This window comes from Corvus cornix, chromosome 28 (genome assembly GCF_000738735.6).
Source record: "Corvus cornix cornix isolate S_Up_H32 chromosome 28, ASM73873v5, whole genome shotgun sequence".
Classification (NCBI taxonomy): Eukaryota; Metazoa; Chordata; class Aves; order Passeriformes; family Corvidae; genus Corvus; species Corvus cornix.
In genome coordinates this window covers 3374722-3390399 of record NC_046356.1, presented here as the reverse complement: position 1 = coordinate 3390399, position 15678 = coordinate 3374722, and the positions used below count along the sequence as shown (strand labels likewise).

The window sequence follows — 15678 nt, the reverse complement described above, 5'->3', positions numbered from 1 at the left end:
CCGAGCGATTTATTTGTCTTTCCAAAGTGTGTTCGTCCCTCAGGCACGGCCATTCCTCATCCCAGGCTCCTGGGGTGCATCCAGGACAAGCTGCTTTATCCCCACCCTGCTAAGGAGCTCTACATTCAGTTTTATTCATCACCTTTTGATTTTCAGCATCGGTATTTTACTTGTTCTGGAAACTGAATTAATTTCTGGCCCCTGTGCACACAAATATTATGGATTTATTCGATCCTGTGTAGGAATTACCAACAAGGAGCAGGTGGTGAGTAAGGGATGCGCTCAGGGAGGGCTCAGGGATCAGCTGGACATGTGTTGGTCTCAAAACTTCCCAACAAAGCTAAAAAACAAGGTCTGGCAAGGCCGTTATGTCACGATATGACACCATTCACCTTTCCTGCCAGGTTGTTCAGACCAGAAACCAACTCAGCAGTGTTCTCAAATTCAGCTCCTGCTTTTTTAGCCCAGTTTTTCAACACCTCAGGTCAGAGGGATTTATTAAAGACAGGAAAGCACCTGGACCAGGTAGAGTTTTATTGGAAGGCGCGTGAGGAGCCGGATTTGTGCGTAAAAGTGAGCGGTGCCCGGGGGGGCAGTGAGTGGGGACATAAATAAAGGCTATTTCCTGTACCAGATCTGCATCCTCCTCTCCCTCTTGATTTTCCTCTGCAGCTGCAGGATCCCGTACAGCAAAGCCTCAGCTGTGGGTGGGCAACCTGAGAGAGAGAAAAAGGAAAGAGGGGAGGAAGGGAGGAAGGTCACAGGGCTGGGACCTGCACAGAGCTGGAGCCAGCAGATGAGGTGACAGCCCCGGGATTTATTCCAAAGCTGACTTCCCTCTGGCTTCGTGGCTGGCACAGGCAGGAGTGTAAAGAAACTAAATTGATGGTGTTTATCAAGATCTTTTATCAAACATAACAATTCTTTGATTTCAGCCCAGGTCTATCCAAACCCACCTCCCACCCCACTGCCGGTGCCACCACCGGCACAAGCCTCCCCTCCCCACAACCCCTGCAGCTTCCCCACTGCTCTGAGACAGGAAAACCTTTCAAACCTACAACCAAATGCAGAGAATTCCCCTCTCCCTGCCCTGCTCCCAGGCAGAGCTGCCCCTTGTACCTGGCACGTAGATGTCCACGGGCACGATGCGGTCGCAGCCCCTCACCACGGAGTAGGAGTAGTGGTAGTAGCCCCCGCCGTTGGCACAGCTGCAGGACAGGGACAGTGTCAGCCCAGGAAGGTGAGCAGGAGGCCAAGGGAAGGTGGCCCCGGGCAGGTGGGCACTGCCAGGCTCGGAGCCACCAGCTGAGAGCTCACAGGGAGGGACTCGCAGGTGACACCATCCCACCACGAGCCCTGCCTGGTGTGTTTTCAGCTGAATCCAACCCTACGGAACTGTTCCCATCACCCTCACAAAGCAGATTTCACTGTCCTTCCTCTCTGCTGCAAAACCTTCTGTTTTGCCTCAGAGCTTTCCCAGAATTTGTCCTGTTCCAGACTGGACCGGCCACCCTCAGCCCCAGTGTGGGGGACAAAAGAGCTGTGAGAATCGTGGAATTACTCAGGTTGGAAAAGACCTCTGAGACCATGGAGTCAACCGAGTCCCCCATGGAGCAGATTCCAACCAAATCCCCTCAGAGCAGATTCCACCTGAGTCCCTTCATGAAGCAGATTCCACACTGCACAGCAGAAGCATTTTGAAAGCCAAAAGCAAACTCTGGGATTCCAGATATACACAAGTCTGGCAGCTGCAAACCCCCCGGATCTATCCCTGGGAGGATTCACACACATCATTCCCAGAAGGAGCCTTTCTGCTCTGCTCTACAAGACCTCTTTAAGAACTTGAAAACACAAACAAGCAAAGAATTCCCCCCACAGCACCAGGAATATCCCAGCACTCACCTCCCCATGGACACCACGTAGCGAGGCTCCGGCATCTGGTCGTAGACCTGCGGAACAGGGATATTTGGGATGATTCCCACCTCCCCCCGCCGTGCCCGAGGTCCCTGTGGTCCCTGGTACCTTGCGCAGAGCCGGGGCCATTTTGTTGGTCAGGGTCCCTGCCACGATCATGACGTCGGCCTGGCGGGGGCTGGCCCGGAACACGACCCCGAAGCGATCCATGTCGTAGCGAGGGGCTGCCATGTGCATCATCTCCACGGCACAGCAGGCCAGCCCGAAGGTCATCGGCCACAGGGAGCTCTGTGGGGACACAGGGGACAGGCAGGAGCTCAGGGACACTGTGGGTGACACACAGGAAGTTCAAGGTGTGGCGAGCAAAACCCACGGAGGAATAGATTCAGGGAGAGCTGGGTGTGCAGCCTGAACGGGTCCAGAGCTGCTCCCCTGAGCCTCTGACACTGCTAAAGCCACCTCAGAGTCACACAGGGACAGAGGAGAAGGGACAGATCGGGGCCTGGAGAAGGGACAGTAAAGGAGGAACAGCTCAGGAGCCCACAGGGACAGTGGTGGCCAGAGAAGGGACAGCTCAGAGCCCTGGAGAAGGGACAGTGAAGAAGGAACAGCTCAGGGACAGTGAAGAAGGAACAGCTCAGGAGCCCACAGGGACAGTGGTGGCCAGAGAAGGGACAGCTCAGAGCCCTGGAGAAGGGACAGTGGAGAAGGAACAGCTCAGGAGCCCACAGGGACAGTGGTGGCCAGAGAAGGACCAGCCCAGCAGAGAAGGCAGAGCACAGCAGACCCAGGGCAGTGTCACTCGTGTCACCTTCCCCACAGGCAGAGCAGCTGCTCGGGGCAGGGACAACTCCAGCAAGTGCCTTTTGCTGGTGACCAAAGGGCAGTTCCAGACCCCACACATGCCCTCAGCGCCTTCAGCCTCTCTCCCGCTCTGTCACTGGACCCCAAATGTCACCCTCTGGCCACAGAACTCAGCCACGGGAGCTCTGAGCCTATTTTTATCCCTAGCAGGAGGTGCCTCCCATCTGTCACCCTCTGTCCCTCGATCCCAGGGGAGCACAGTGGCTCTGCACTCACCCGCCGTGCCCAGTTGACCAGGTCATCGAGCTTGGCAATGACGTACTCGCCACGGCTGCTGGGGACGTAGGATTTCCTCTGGACAACAGCAGAGCTCTTCTGGACCTGGACAGAGCTGAAAGGACCAGCCCAGAGCCATCACTCTCCAGTTACTTCCCTGCACAATCAGTCTTTATCCCACGGGGCTGTGATTCCCTGAGGAATGACAATCCCACCCCCTCTGTTTGTAGCAGAGGATTCTCCCCCTGTGTGGGATCTGTGGGTTTGGTGCTCAGGCAGAGCCCCTTGGCCATACCCCGGCTACAGAGAGCCCCCAGCTGCTCATCCCCAGGGCTCGAAGAGCTGCCGGTTCTCCCTGGATTTTAGCAAGGAACTGAGGAGACGCCTGACAGGAGGTGCCGCTGGGACGCCCTGCCCGCGGGAGCGGGGACACCGCCTGCTGTTCCCTGTCCCCAGGGCAGGAGCTGTTACCTGTCAGCGTGATCGGCCACCGGCGTCTGATGGAGCAGCTGAGCGTGAACGGGACCCACAGCACCGGGCCTGGAGGACAGAAAGGCCCCGCACAACGTGACAGGGTGACACTAAAGCCCTCCCGGGAGCCCGTGCTTCACAAACCCCAGTGGGGAAGGAGACCCCCACTGACGCCCCAGCCCACCCCCAGCTCGGGGAGCCCTTCAGCCGCGGCTCTCTGGTCCCCTCACCCCCAGCCCCGGGGTCAGCGCTGTCACTGCCCCGGCCTCCCCAGCCCCCGGGTCCCACCGCCCCGCTCTTCCCAGCCCCAGCGCTCACCGCCAGCCCAGCACACCGTGCGCGGGGAGCCGGAGACCTGCAACAGAGGACGGGAGAGCTCAGCGCGGCCGGGGGCCACGGCCGAGGGCCGGGAACGGCCCGGTGTCCCCTCAGGGCTCCCTCCCGGTCAGTCACTCCGCGGAGGGCAGAGGGCTTATCCCGGTCCCCGAACTGGTCCCTGTCCCCGAACCGGTCCCTGTCCCGTGCCTCTCCCCACCCCGTCCCTATCCCCGCTCCCGGCCCCGCTCCCGGCCCCGCTCACGGCCCAGCGCCGCCATCTCTCCGCAGCCCTTCACGCAACCTCTGGGCGCGGTGCACCCGCTAAAGGGCCCGGCACAGCACCGCCTCAGCGCTCCGGCGGGAAACGCGGCCCGCGCGGGGGGTTCCGGAGGCACCCGCCGGCCCCGCCCCCGACCCGCGGCAAAAACGATTCCGGGCGAGCAGGGCCGCGCCGGGGCCATCCCGGGGCCATCCCGGAGCTGCCGCGGGATCCCGGCGGGAAGGGCGCGTCCCGGGGCTGCGGCGGAGCCGCCGTCGCGCAGGAAAATAAGGAGCGACCGTCCCTGGGTGGGCTCGAACCACCAACCTTTCGGTTAACAGCCGAATGCGCTAACCGATTGCGCCACAGAGACCGCGCTGCCCAGTGCCCCGCCTGTCCCCGTCTCGGGCCTGTCCCGTGGTGTGCCTGTCCCCGTGGCCCGCCTGTCCGCTGTCCTGTGCCCGTGTCCCATATCCCATCCCCGTGGCCCGCCTGTCCGCTGTCCTGTGCCCGTGTCCCATATCCCGTCCCCGTGTCCCGCCTCTCCGCTGTCCTGTGCCCGTGTCCCATATCCTACCCCCCCCCCGTGTCCCGTGTCCCCCCCGTGTCCCCCCCGTGTCCGTGTCCCTATCCTACCCCCCCCCCGTGTCCCCCCGCCCGGCGCGGCGCTACCGACGGTGACGGGCGGGGGGGGGCGGAGCGCGGTCGTGCAGCCGAAATAGCTCAGTTGGGAGAGCGTTAGACTGAAGATCTAAAGGTCCCTGGTTCGATCCCGGGTTTCGGCAAGAGCTTCTTTTCCTGCCGGGACTCAGGTTGCGAAAGCGCTGTTTTCACCCCAAAACACCCCCCCTCTGCGGCTTCAGGAATCGTCATTCCCTCCCCCACCTCTGCACCTGGTCGTTTTAATATCCTGGAAACACACGCACACAGGCAGGGAGGAGTGAAGCACTGTGGGATGTAACGCTGGATTAATGATAAATATTATTAAAGAGATTAAATAAATATAAATTATGAATTAATAATAAATATGAGTTCATGATCTAACACCGAGCATTGAGGAGGCAGCTGAGGGAATGTGGATTAATTAACACTGAAAAATCACAAGCAGAGTGTGTGCACCGGGCCCTTTTAAATAAAGCACAACAACAGAAACCAGCGAGTTCATTTTCCAATGATTATTAATGTGAAACCGAGACAGAGACAGGATATTACAGCTTTATCTGATGTATAAAACCAATCTTCACCTGCTGTAAAACCGGGGTGGAAGCACCAGCCTGAGCACCACCCACCACAGATTAAAATAATTAAACAAAAGCAGCAAATCTTTGATGATTCCCATCATCCCACTTTATTAGGTCCACGCGATTTGTACAGGGTGAGGCTGAGCCTGGTGTCCAGTACCAGTGAGTGACTGGTTGGGCAGCACTGGATGGGGGTGGTACAAGGTCAGGGTTACCCCTGGAAGCGTCCAATGCCAGGCTGGACAGGGCTTGGAGCAACCTGGGATAGGGGAAGGTATCCCTGCCCATGGATGGGCTTTAAGGTCCCTTCCAACCCAAACCATTCCAGCATTCCACAGCTGCAGTGAAGACGAGGTGAGGTGGTTCTGCTTCTGTGCACTGGTGTGGAGCAGGATCTTAACAGCAGTTGAGGAATTTTGATTGAGAAGGGAACACAGGGTTAATGTAAAGAGGGGGAAGTTGATCCCCCATCTCCAAATTACCTCACAGCACCAGGATGAGGGGCAGGAAATCCCTCCCCAGCCTCTCACCTCTAAAGGGAAAGTGCCACTCACAGCTCTGAGTTAAGCCTGTCGTTAATTTTTTATACTATCCCATAAAACTCATTATCCCTCCTCACAAGTTTTAATAAAAGCCTCACTTCCTGGCCGGTCCCTAGCATTGAGGTACTTGAGATAATGGGAATAAGGATTCCGTGGTGAAACTCATTAGAGAGCACAGAGCAATTAGAAGTGTAATTAAAATGTATTCAGATAATTGCTACAGCCAGGATAGACATCTGGATCCCAATTTGAAACTTCTTCATTTCAAATCATCCTGGGTTTTACTGGACAAGCAAGGAGATCGCATTTCATTATCACAGAGAAACCCTAATCAGGGGGTTTTATGTATCATTTATCATTATTCATCATTAATTAGTTCTTGGTGACACTGCTTCCATGTGCCACGGCTCCAGCAAACGTGGGCAGGGAGCTGGGCAGGATTAAATTGGGAATTTAGACGAGAAAAAGACAATTAAAGCCTCCCTAAATTCACAGCCTCAAAAGAGGCAATAAACCAGCATCCAGTGGTTCACTGTGCTAGGAAAAGGGAATGTTTTTGTTTAAGCAAACCTGGATTCCCTCCCCATGGAATTTTACTTGTCATAACAACAAAAGCCCAACGCTTTGTGATGCAGGTATGGATCCAGGCACCAGTCTGACTTCCCACACTTGGAGACACTTGCAGCAGGAAGGGTGAAACCCCCCCGGGAGTGTTTCCTGCAGGAACCCCCTGGTTTTGTATCGAGAGCAGCGAGGCCACCAGGCACCACTGGCCACAAACCAGGACAAGAGCCCTTCCCATGCCGGGTATTTGGCTAAAAGAATCCCGATGGAAGTTGGTGTAGCAGCAGGCAGCTCTGCACAGCACTGGGGAGCTCTGCCAGCCCCCCAGGAGGGCACTGATGGATGAGGATCCAGGTGGATCCAACAGATCACAGGCAGCTGAACACGGCGAGGCCACGGGAAGCAGCAAGGGCTGAGAGCCAGCTGGGTCTGGGAGCAGAATATTTGGGAATATACACACAGACTTTACAAAGAATGCCACGTTTTATACAAATCACCACTGGTTATTTACACCTGGCCCCGGGGCAGCCCCGGCCACTCCTCAGCTCTCCGCAGGCTCCAGCTCTGTCTTGAGCTTTTTGCTTCCCAGGATTTGCTCATCAAACAACTCTCTCTCTCTGGGAAGAAAAATACAGACGCTTTAAAATAAATTTGACAAAAGATATCATTGTCCAGATTAAATAATCTGGACTCATTAAAGTTTGCAGTTTGGAGTAGCTCAGCTGGGACATTTTCCACGTTTTGTCCCTCACAGGAGGAGGAGCCTGAGCTCTCCTGCCCTCACCTCAAACCTTTTCTGTATCCAACAAAAAAGGAGCAAAAAACCTTGGAAAAGTACTGCAAACAAATCTACCTTTTGCTCACAGGTGGTCCTTTAATGTACTTCTCTTCTGCCTTCTCATAATCGATGTCATCCACAGCAGCAATGGCACAGATGATGGCCTAGAAAAGCATTGAATAATTAATAATAATAATCAATAAACAAACCTAAATTACAGCAAGGGATTTGAAACTGCCTCAGCTGAGCATATTTTGAGAAAAGGGTTCCTCAATCACTTGGAAAATTTGGATGAAACCACTCGTTGTGTGCCTGAAATTCTTAAATAAATAATATGAACTTGTTCTGGGCCATCCCCAGGGGAGTGTTTTTATCCTCAGATTAAAATATTCTTCACAGTAATTTTGTTTCTACACGAGTTGATGTTCTCCTGGGAAAATTCCTGGGAAGAATACAAGGTATCTCCAACAACTGCAAAAGCAGCCAACACACCACCCCCCACCTCGACACACACAAAAGACCAAGAAAACCCTAAGAAGTTGCCAAATTAAAACAAAAACCCCCAAACAAAGCTCTGAAGCATTTCAGAAGTAATTAAAATCCATCAGAAAACGATCAGTCTGCCTTTAAAAACAACAAACTGCCTAAAGCTTCTCCCTTCTGTGCTTAAAAATCAGCATTTGAGTGACTCAGGCTGTGGGCAGGGGTGAGTATTTCTGCCTGGCTCAGTTCTGGGAACTTTCCCCACGTCATTCCACAGGAACCACGTCACACCGAAGGAATAAAGAATGATAATTCGTGTTATTTCTCTCTTCACACTTAATTTCCCCTCCTTTTCATGCTCCCTCACCTCAGGTAAAAGCACATCTGAGATGAACCTGATGCCATCCCCCAGGATCTGGTGCAGGTTCTTGGTGTCCATCTCCCTGTACACCTCCTTCAGGTACCCAACCACCAGGTCCAGCTGCTCCTCATCCTCCAAATATGTCTCCACACAGGTCATGTAGCGGCTGGAATTCAGGAATTTCTTCAGCCAGCGGGATTGTTTCCCACTTTTCAAGATCCCTAAGAGATGTTCTTCAGCCCCTTTTGTCTTTACTATGAACTCCACCAGCTTCTTGTTCTCCCTGTCCCTGGCAGCTCTGGTCCTGTCAGGGAGGAGCTTCCTCGGGGGTTTCTGAGGGGAAGTGTCTGAGGAAGACCCTCCAGCCCCTTCCTCCTCTGTGTTTGGGAATGCCATCTGCACCACACTCTGGTACCCCTCTTTCCTGACTGGGTAGCCTGAAAGAGACACCACAAGAATTTATATTTAGGTGTGCAAAGAGTTTTCATATCCCTATCAATAGAAAATAAGGAATTTTATCGGTGAGAGAAGTTTTTCTTCCTTCCCTACCAAAGAGGTAAAAAACCCATCACCGAAACATTTATTTGCCTTAAAAATAAATAAATAAATATTAGGGAGTTGACATGGACTCTGCAACATAAGGAACCAGTCACAGCTCCAACTGTTCTCTGATTCCATGACCTGATTGCCTTGAACCCTTGGTATTTACTTAATTTATTAAACCCTTAATTGCAATAATGGGGTGCTGTAAATTTATCAGCAGCCCCTCTCTGGGTCTGGTGCCAAAGTCACTTGTGCGTAAATGTTGGATCTACATTTACCCAGCCAAGAGAAAAATTCCAAAAGGGAACGGATTCACTTACTGATATCAGCAGCAAAATACTCCAGGAAGGACCCGGTGAAAGAATGACAACCTAAAAACCCAAAACAGGTTCAGTGATCAGTTCTATTCGGCCCAGGAATCAAAGCTTGAGGTTCCCTTTTCCTGATGGATCTCAGGATGAGATCCCAGAGAAGCTGCCCCATCCTTGGCAGTGCCCAAGGCCAGGCTGGATGGGACTTGGAGCACCCTGGGGCATTGGAAGGTGTCCCTGCCCATGGCAGGGGGTGGCACTGGATGGGCTTTAAGGTCCCTTCCAACCCAAACCATCCTGGGATTTGGTGATTCCACGGTCAGCTGCTCCTCCTTACCCACTCGGATCCGATAGTCCAGGATCAGCTGGAGGCACCACTCGATCTCCCGGGAATAGTTCTCCTTAGCTCGTTCCTACAAAACAAGGAGGATATTCCAGTCCCAAATCCAGCAGCTCTGGAAGAGCTCCAGCCCAGGACACCAAGCAGGGGACAGAAAATTCAAGTTTCCTCAGAGTAAAACAACTCCTGCTGTGGCTGCCACAGGAATGAGAGTGGCTTTGAGGGGATCAAGGCCCACATTCCTCCCCTGGCCATTTATATCCTGGATTTCCCACTGTGTTTTCCCAATCCCTGCAGTTCCATGTCTCTGGGATACTCACTATGAGCTCCTGCTTCTCCTCACAGTCAAAGTGCTTCAGGCTCTTCAGAGACACTGAGAAACTTTGAAAGAAACACAGTCAGAGGTGCCCCATTTCCCTGGTTATTTACTGCAGTTCTGCTTCTCCCTGAAAATCCCATTTCCCAAGGAATTCAGGAGCACAAATTTTACCTGGTTTTGCTTCCAGAGTAAATTCAAAGTATGGAATCTTCAAACAAATGAGAAATACCTGGTTTGGAGCAAAGCTAAAGGCAGCCCAGTGTTTCCAGAAAGTTTGGGAAGCACAAGTAAAACGTTGGCTGCATTCCAGGGCTTTTTTTTTTTTTTTTTTTTTTTTTTTTGGTTTTGTTTTCGATTCCTCAGGAGCTGCCTCAACCTGCAGCATGACAAAGCACCTGCAACCCTCACCTGACCCAGCCCCTCCCTCCCAGATCAACCTGGAGGGGACTGTCCTCACCCTGCGCCAGGAAATGGGTGCAGAACATGGAATAACAGAGACTGGAAGTTCAGGATGGGATGAAAATCCACATTTACCCTTTTTTCTTCTCATTTGTGGTGCCATCTATGAAGAGCACACAGGCCCTCCGGTGCTTCCTCTTCACTGCCTTCACCTGGAGAGAGGATAAAAGCTCAAAAATCCTAATCCTGATAAAGCAGGGAGTTTTTTTCCGTGGATACAACCCACCCACTTAAATTTTTCCTATTGTTGCAACTTTATTACACAAATATGAAAAATTCAAGTGGAAGGAACAACCAGGTACCTCAAAGGGGGCACTTTTAGTGCACAAAGAGCCTCCCCTTTCTTTTACAAACTGGGAACAAAGTCCTGCTCCACGACAAAAGAATTGGGATAACCCTGTGCTCCGGTACAAACAGCTGTGAATAGCACATTTTATGTGCTTTTGTCCCAAATTTACTTCTATCAGTTTTGAAATGCTTCTACTGGAAGGTCTTTAACATTTCCAGGGAGGGCAAAAGTCACTCCAGAACTGGGAATTGCTCCTTATCAGCAGGAGCTGCTCTTACCACAGCTGGCCAGTACGGATAGCGTCGCAGCTTGCACCACACCAACATCCCTTCCTCGAAGAATTTGGGTTCTGGCATGAAAAAGAAGGGAAATTTTCCTTAAAAACAATAAAACAAGACAGATGCTGCCCCTCTCTTCTCCTCCTCCAGGAGAAACTCCAGGAGTTTCTCTTCAGTGCTTTTACAGCGATCCCAAAATGCAGCACAGGCAGTTCTGAACTGAAACCCAGCAATTTCAACCCCAGGCCCTTGCCCAGTTTCAGGGATTTGCATTTCATTCTGCAGCAAAAAGCCTGATGGATCCAGGAACTGCATTTTATCCCGAGCCTGGACACAGCTGGGTTCTGGAATGCCCATGGATTGCAGGCAAACTGAAGCTCATGGAGGGGGAAGAGCCTCAGCCATGTGCTGATGTCTCACCTCGATGCGACAGAACACTGGGGAAATTCTCCTCCTCTTCATCCACCAGAGGTGAGAGTGGAGGGAGGCTCTCCGAGGAAACTCTCCTTGAAGACATCCCAGAAGGTTCCAGCCCTGCCAACAGCAGCAAGATCCAGGGATTAGGACAGGATCAGCTTCAGGGCAGGTGAGACACACCCGAGTGTGACCCCAGAGGGGACACGGGGTCTGACACACCCGAGTGTGACCCCAAGGGGACACGGGGTCTGACACACCCGAGTGTGACCCCAGAGGGGACACGGGGTCTGACCCACCTGAGTGTGACCCCAAGGGGACACGGGGTCTGACACACCCGAGTGTGACCCCAGAGGGGACACGGGGTCTGACCCACCTGAGTGTGACCCCAGAGGGGACACGGGGTCTGACCCACCTGAGTGTGACACCAGAGGGTCTGTCCCACCTGCACACTCCTAATTAGGGAATCCTAATTCTTAATTGATCATGTGGATAAAAGAGAAAAAAGGGGAAGGAATGGGGCTGGCTGGTTTAAAGATCCTGCACCTGCTCATTTAAAAACATTTAATCTCAACTTATCAGAGAGGAGCAAGGGAAAACACCTGTGAGCTCAAAGGGCAGGAATATAGCTTTCCATGGAAAACCCCAAGGAATTCCAGATAGCCCAGGCACCACCCAAACCTTTCCCCAGCACTGAAGGGATCAGCATTTCTGCTTCTCCACAGAATAGAAACCAAAAGGAATTAAATCAGCAACCCAAGAGCCACTTCCCCAAAAGCAAAGCAGCATTCCGAGATGAGTGACAGTGCTCAACACCCACATGGGATGAAGCTTTCCTTTCCCCATGGGATTTGCCCACCTTCATCCTCCTCAGAGTCAGGGGCTTTATTCCCAGGCAGGTGTGAGGGATGCTGGTTTTCCTCCTCCTGAGGCTGAGGGGAGGCACCAGAAGGCCCAGGTGAGGATCCAGAGTGGTTCCTGCATTTCCTGTCTGTGCCTGAGGCCACACCTGCCCCATCCAGGTGTTTTCCACCCTCTGCCTCTCTCCTTCCATCCAGCTGCTTTGCCAGGCTTTCACTCTCACTGCTGATGCTTTTCTCCAGCTCATCTGAGGCACTTTGACAGGAGAAATCCAGGGAAGCTCTCCCAGGCTGAGTTCCTGTCTTTCTGGGAGGTTCCACGGTGACAGATTTAGAGGGGACAGGTAGAGACCCCTCCTCAGGCGCCAGCTGTGCTTGATCCCGGGGGGAATCATCCCTACATCCTCTTTTCCTTCCTTGCTGACTTCTTCCAACCTTCAGCTTACAGGAGACTCCACTCCTCGTTTTGGGCTGGATTTTCCTCTGTCTGGGTAATGGCTCTGGCTTTTTGCAGTTGTGACTGTCAGGGGCTGGTGCCACACACGAGTCCCTGGCACCGCACCTGGAAGGGTTTGTTCCACCCCCACGTGCTCTGGCTCCACTTCCATGTGCTTTGGAAGGGTTTGCCCCCTTTCCACGTACTTTTCCACTCCCCTCTGGAGCCACAGAACCTCCCTGGCTCCGTGCTTTGGGATCATCCTTCAGCCCACAGTTATTTTGGGGTTTTCTTTCCCTCTTGGCAGCCTCAGGTTCCAACTTTTTAGAGCGAGAGCGCAACAAGGAGCTGCGGGAGGGGGTGGGTGGGGCAGATCCCACGCTGTTCTCCCGGGAAAATTCGGGATCTGGTCCTTCTGCAGGTGGCACTTGAGCATCTGAGTCAGTTTGATGCAGAATATCCAGGGCAATTTTAAGGGAACAGCGATATTGCAGCTCCTCCACGGCCTCCCTCATGTTTTTCTTTTGCTCTGATGAAGAAGAACATTCAATAAATGAAATGATCTTCGTTATCCTACCACACGCAAAATGTATTATTAAAGAAATAATAGATGTTACTTGTAATGTTTCTTTTAACACTTAAATTATCCATGACTCCCAAGGCAAAGGGTAGAGACACGCAGAGACCAAGCTGGAAGTGCCTCATTTTGAGGGAAACACACATTTCTTCAGCATCCCTCCAACAAACCACCCCAGGTAAGAGGAAAATGATCCTTTTTAACCAATTTTCCAACTTGACGGAAAAGGGGAAAAGAAAATAAGTGAAATACAGAAGTTGTATCCCCCAGGCTGAGTTTCTGCAGGGATTTTACCCCCAGAAAAGACCCAAAGCAGCACATTTGGGCCCCTCCCTCCTCACCCAGGGTGGAGGCGATGGCCTTGATCCGCTCCTCCGTCAGGGGAAAGGCATTTGCAGAGCTCACACTGACCCTGGAACACAACAAAGGGGACTAGAATGAGCACCCAAAACACTCCCAGCACCACAGCTTTGCTCTCAGCCAGCAAAAAACCCCAAATATTCCCTCCCCCAAGCTGTCCTTGTTAGGGTTAAACACCTAAACCTTCTGCAAGTCCAGGATCCTGTCTCACAGGCACCTTCAGATAAAAGGATTCCTTTCTTTCCCTTTTTTTTTTTTTAACCTCTAAGAATGCGAACAAGTGACAGGAACAAGGATACTTAACTGCTTCTGCAAGCCAAGGATTTCAGCTTTAAATCCCATCCTTTTCGTGGCAGCAACAGGACCACTCCCAGCAACTCCAGGCTTGCACAGAACCTATGTTAAACGTGAAAAATCTTCATTTAAAATCCTTGACCAACAGCAAAACGATTTTGTAAGAAGAGCTTAACAGTGCCTGGGGGCAGCCTGAGGATCACAGAATGATAAAATCCCAGGATGGACTGGGTGGGAAGGGACCTTAATGCCCATCTCATCCCACCCCCTGCCACAGGCAGGAACACCTTCCACTGTCCCAGGCTGCTCCAAGCCCTGTCCAGCCTGGCCTTGGACACTTCCAGGGATGGGGCAGCCACAGCTTCTCTGGGAAATCCATTCCAGGGCGTCCCCACCCTCACAGGGAACAATTCCTCCCCCAGTATCCCATCCAACCCCACCCTCTGGCACTGGGGAGTTATTCCCCCCTTGTCCCATCACTCCAGGCCCTCTCCATTTTTCCTGCTGGCTCCTCCAGCATTGGAGGCATCTCCACAGATCAGCTCAGACAAGTTCAGACACGTTTGCTGGGACCTCTCCCTTCCCTCTTGCTCCGTTTCAGCCCTTTCCAAGCAACAGCCACAAACATTTCCTCATTCCTCGTTACCTTGGCTGGCCACAAACGCCTCTTCCACTTGCAGAGAACAAACTCTTGGTCGGTCATGGCTGAGCTTCACGTGGAAAAGGGCAATTCCAGGGTGTTCTGAGGAAAAAAGAAAAGGGAATAAAGGTGTCACCCACCATGGTCCATTTTGGTCTTCATTTTTTGAAGGAAATACAAGATTTAATCAAACTTGTTATTATTATTTAGCTTTGGGATCACTGCACTTATATCACCCTGCAGCATTCTCCAAAATTATACCTTAAATTCCATTTTTCTGTAGAAGCTGTGGCTGCCCCATCCCTGGAAGTGCCCAAGGCCAGGTTGGACAAGGCTTGGAGCAACCTGGGATAGGGGAAGGTGTCCCTGGGGATGGGACTGGATGGGCTTTAAGGTCCTTTCAACCCAAACCATCCCAGGATTCAAGAATTCCATAATTCCAGGAGCATAAGTGGGTCTCACTGAGTGTGTTGGGTGAGGAAAATACTATCAGGAATTTAACAATGCAGCCATGGGCCTGCCCCATCCGCAGCTTCCTGTGACCAAACCCTGAAAATAGGGAACTACACCCTAAAGATAGCGTAACGAGATAGATTACGAGCTGCATACTTTTTACACGCAATTTGATCCCAATTTTTACACATGATTTGCAACAGAAACCTGAGCGGCCTCAGAGCCCTCAGGGGTTCCTCAAGCGCTTGGGGGGAAAAAGAAACAAAAAAACCAACAACATATTAAAGACAAGATCTTCCTGTACTTACAAGTTCCGGGTGCTGGGATCGCCGGGGCTCCGGGATCGCGGCCCTGCGGCGGCGGAGGGAGGGACGAGGGGCCGTTAGTGCCGCCCGGAACGGCGGGGCCGGGGCGGGACCCCCGTGAGGCGGTGCGGGGACAGCGGGAACCGCCCGAACACCCACCTGAGGGGAGGGACGGGACGCCCAAACCCCCCCCACAGCGAGGGGAGGGACGGGGACCCTCCCCCAAACCTCCTCCGGTGAGGGGAGTGACCTCCCCCGCCCCCCCCCCCCCCAGTCCCACACTCGGTGAGGGACGGGACGGGACGGGACGGGACGGGACGGGGCCCCCAAACCCGAGCCGGTGACCCGCCCCCAGATCCCCCTCCATGAGGGATGGACCCCTCCAAGCGCCTCGGTTAGGGGAGGAACGAACGGGACCCCTGCAAACCCTCCCCTCACGGGGGACGCCACCCCAAACCCTCCCCGGTGAGGGGAGGGAAGGAACCTTCGCTTCGCCCGGTCAGAGGACGGACGGGACTCCCAAACCCAACCCCGGTCCCAGTGATAGCCCCCAGACCCTCGTGTGCCCCCCAGACCCCGCTTTGAGGGGGGGGGGAAGGGGGGACGGGGGAGGGAGCACCATTACCGTGCGCGCTCCCGACAACGCCGCCCCCCGCGCGCGCCGCCGCCCTCCACGTGAGGGTCTGCGCATGCGCCGCGCGCCGCCCGGCACCGCCCCCTCGGGCCAATCAGCGAGCGCCGCCTGGCGCCCCGCCCTCCCCGCCGCGGCCAAAACACCCGGCTCAGCCA

The 15678-nt window shown here is 53.4% G+C and overlaps 2 protein-coding genes and 2 non-coding genes across 4 annotated transcripts; 1 reads left to right on the top strand and 3 right to left on the bottom strand.

The window, feature by feature from the left end:
• Window positions 1-515: 515 nt before the first annotated feature.
• Window positions 516-4118, bottom strand: NDUFS7 (NADH:ubiquinone oxidoreductase core subunit S7). Its single transcript, XM_039566438.1, has 8 exons — window positions 4046-4118; window positions 3784-3820; window positions 3466-3534; window positions 2995-3109; window positions 2023-2202; window positions 1903-1949; window positions 1120-1208; window positions 516-716 (listed from the first exon to the last, which is right to left on the bottom strand). The coding sequence occupies exons 1-8, from the start codon at window positions 4059-4061 to the stop codon at window positions 619-621; spliced, it is 651 nt and encodes a 216-aa protein (XP_039422372.1). The 5' UTR covers window positions 4062-4118; the 3' UTR covers window positions 516-618.
• A 223-nt stretch (window positions 4119-4341) lies between these two features.
• On the bottom strand, window positions 4342-4415 carry TRNAN-GUU. Its single transcript has one exon. It is a non-coding gene; the product is annotated as a tRNA-Asn (tRNA).
• Window positions 4416-4754: 339 nt separating this feature from the next.
• TRNAF-GAA lies at window positions 4755-4827 on the top strand. The gene has a single exon. It is a non-coding gene; the product is annotated as a tRNA-Phe (tRNA).
• A 375-nt stretch (window positions 4828-5202) lies between these two features.
• PWWP3A (PWWP domain containing 3A, DNA repair factor) lies at window positions 5203-15576 on the bottom strand. The gene is made up of 15 exons (XM_039566276.1): window positions 15515-15576; window positions 14893-14935; window positions 14138-14233; window positions 13502-13593; window positions 13179-13249; window positions 11824-12789; window positions 10971-11084; window positions 10551-10621; window positions 10059-10135; window positions 9526-9586; window positions 9203-9278; window positions 8875-8925; window positions 8018-8448; window positions 7243-7331; window positions 5203-7006 (listed from the first exon to the last, which is right to left on the bottom strand). Exons 3-15 carry the CDS (start codon window positions 14192-14194, stop codon window positions 6931-6933), a joined length of 2232 nt encoding a protein of 743 aa, XP_039422210.1. The 5' UTR covers window positions 14195-14233; window positions 14893-14935; window positions 15515-15576; the 3' UTR covers window positions 5203-6930.
• Between the last annotated feature and the right edge of the window lie 102 nt (window positions 15577-15678).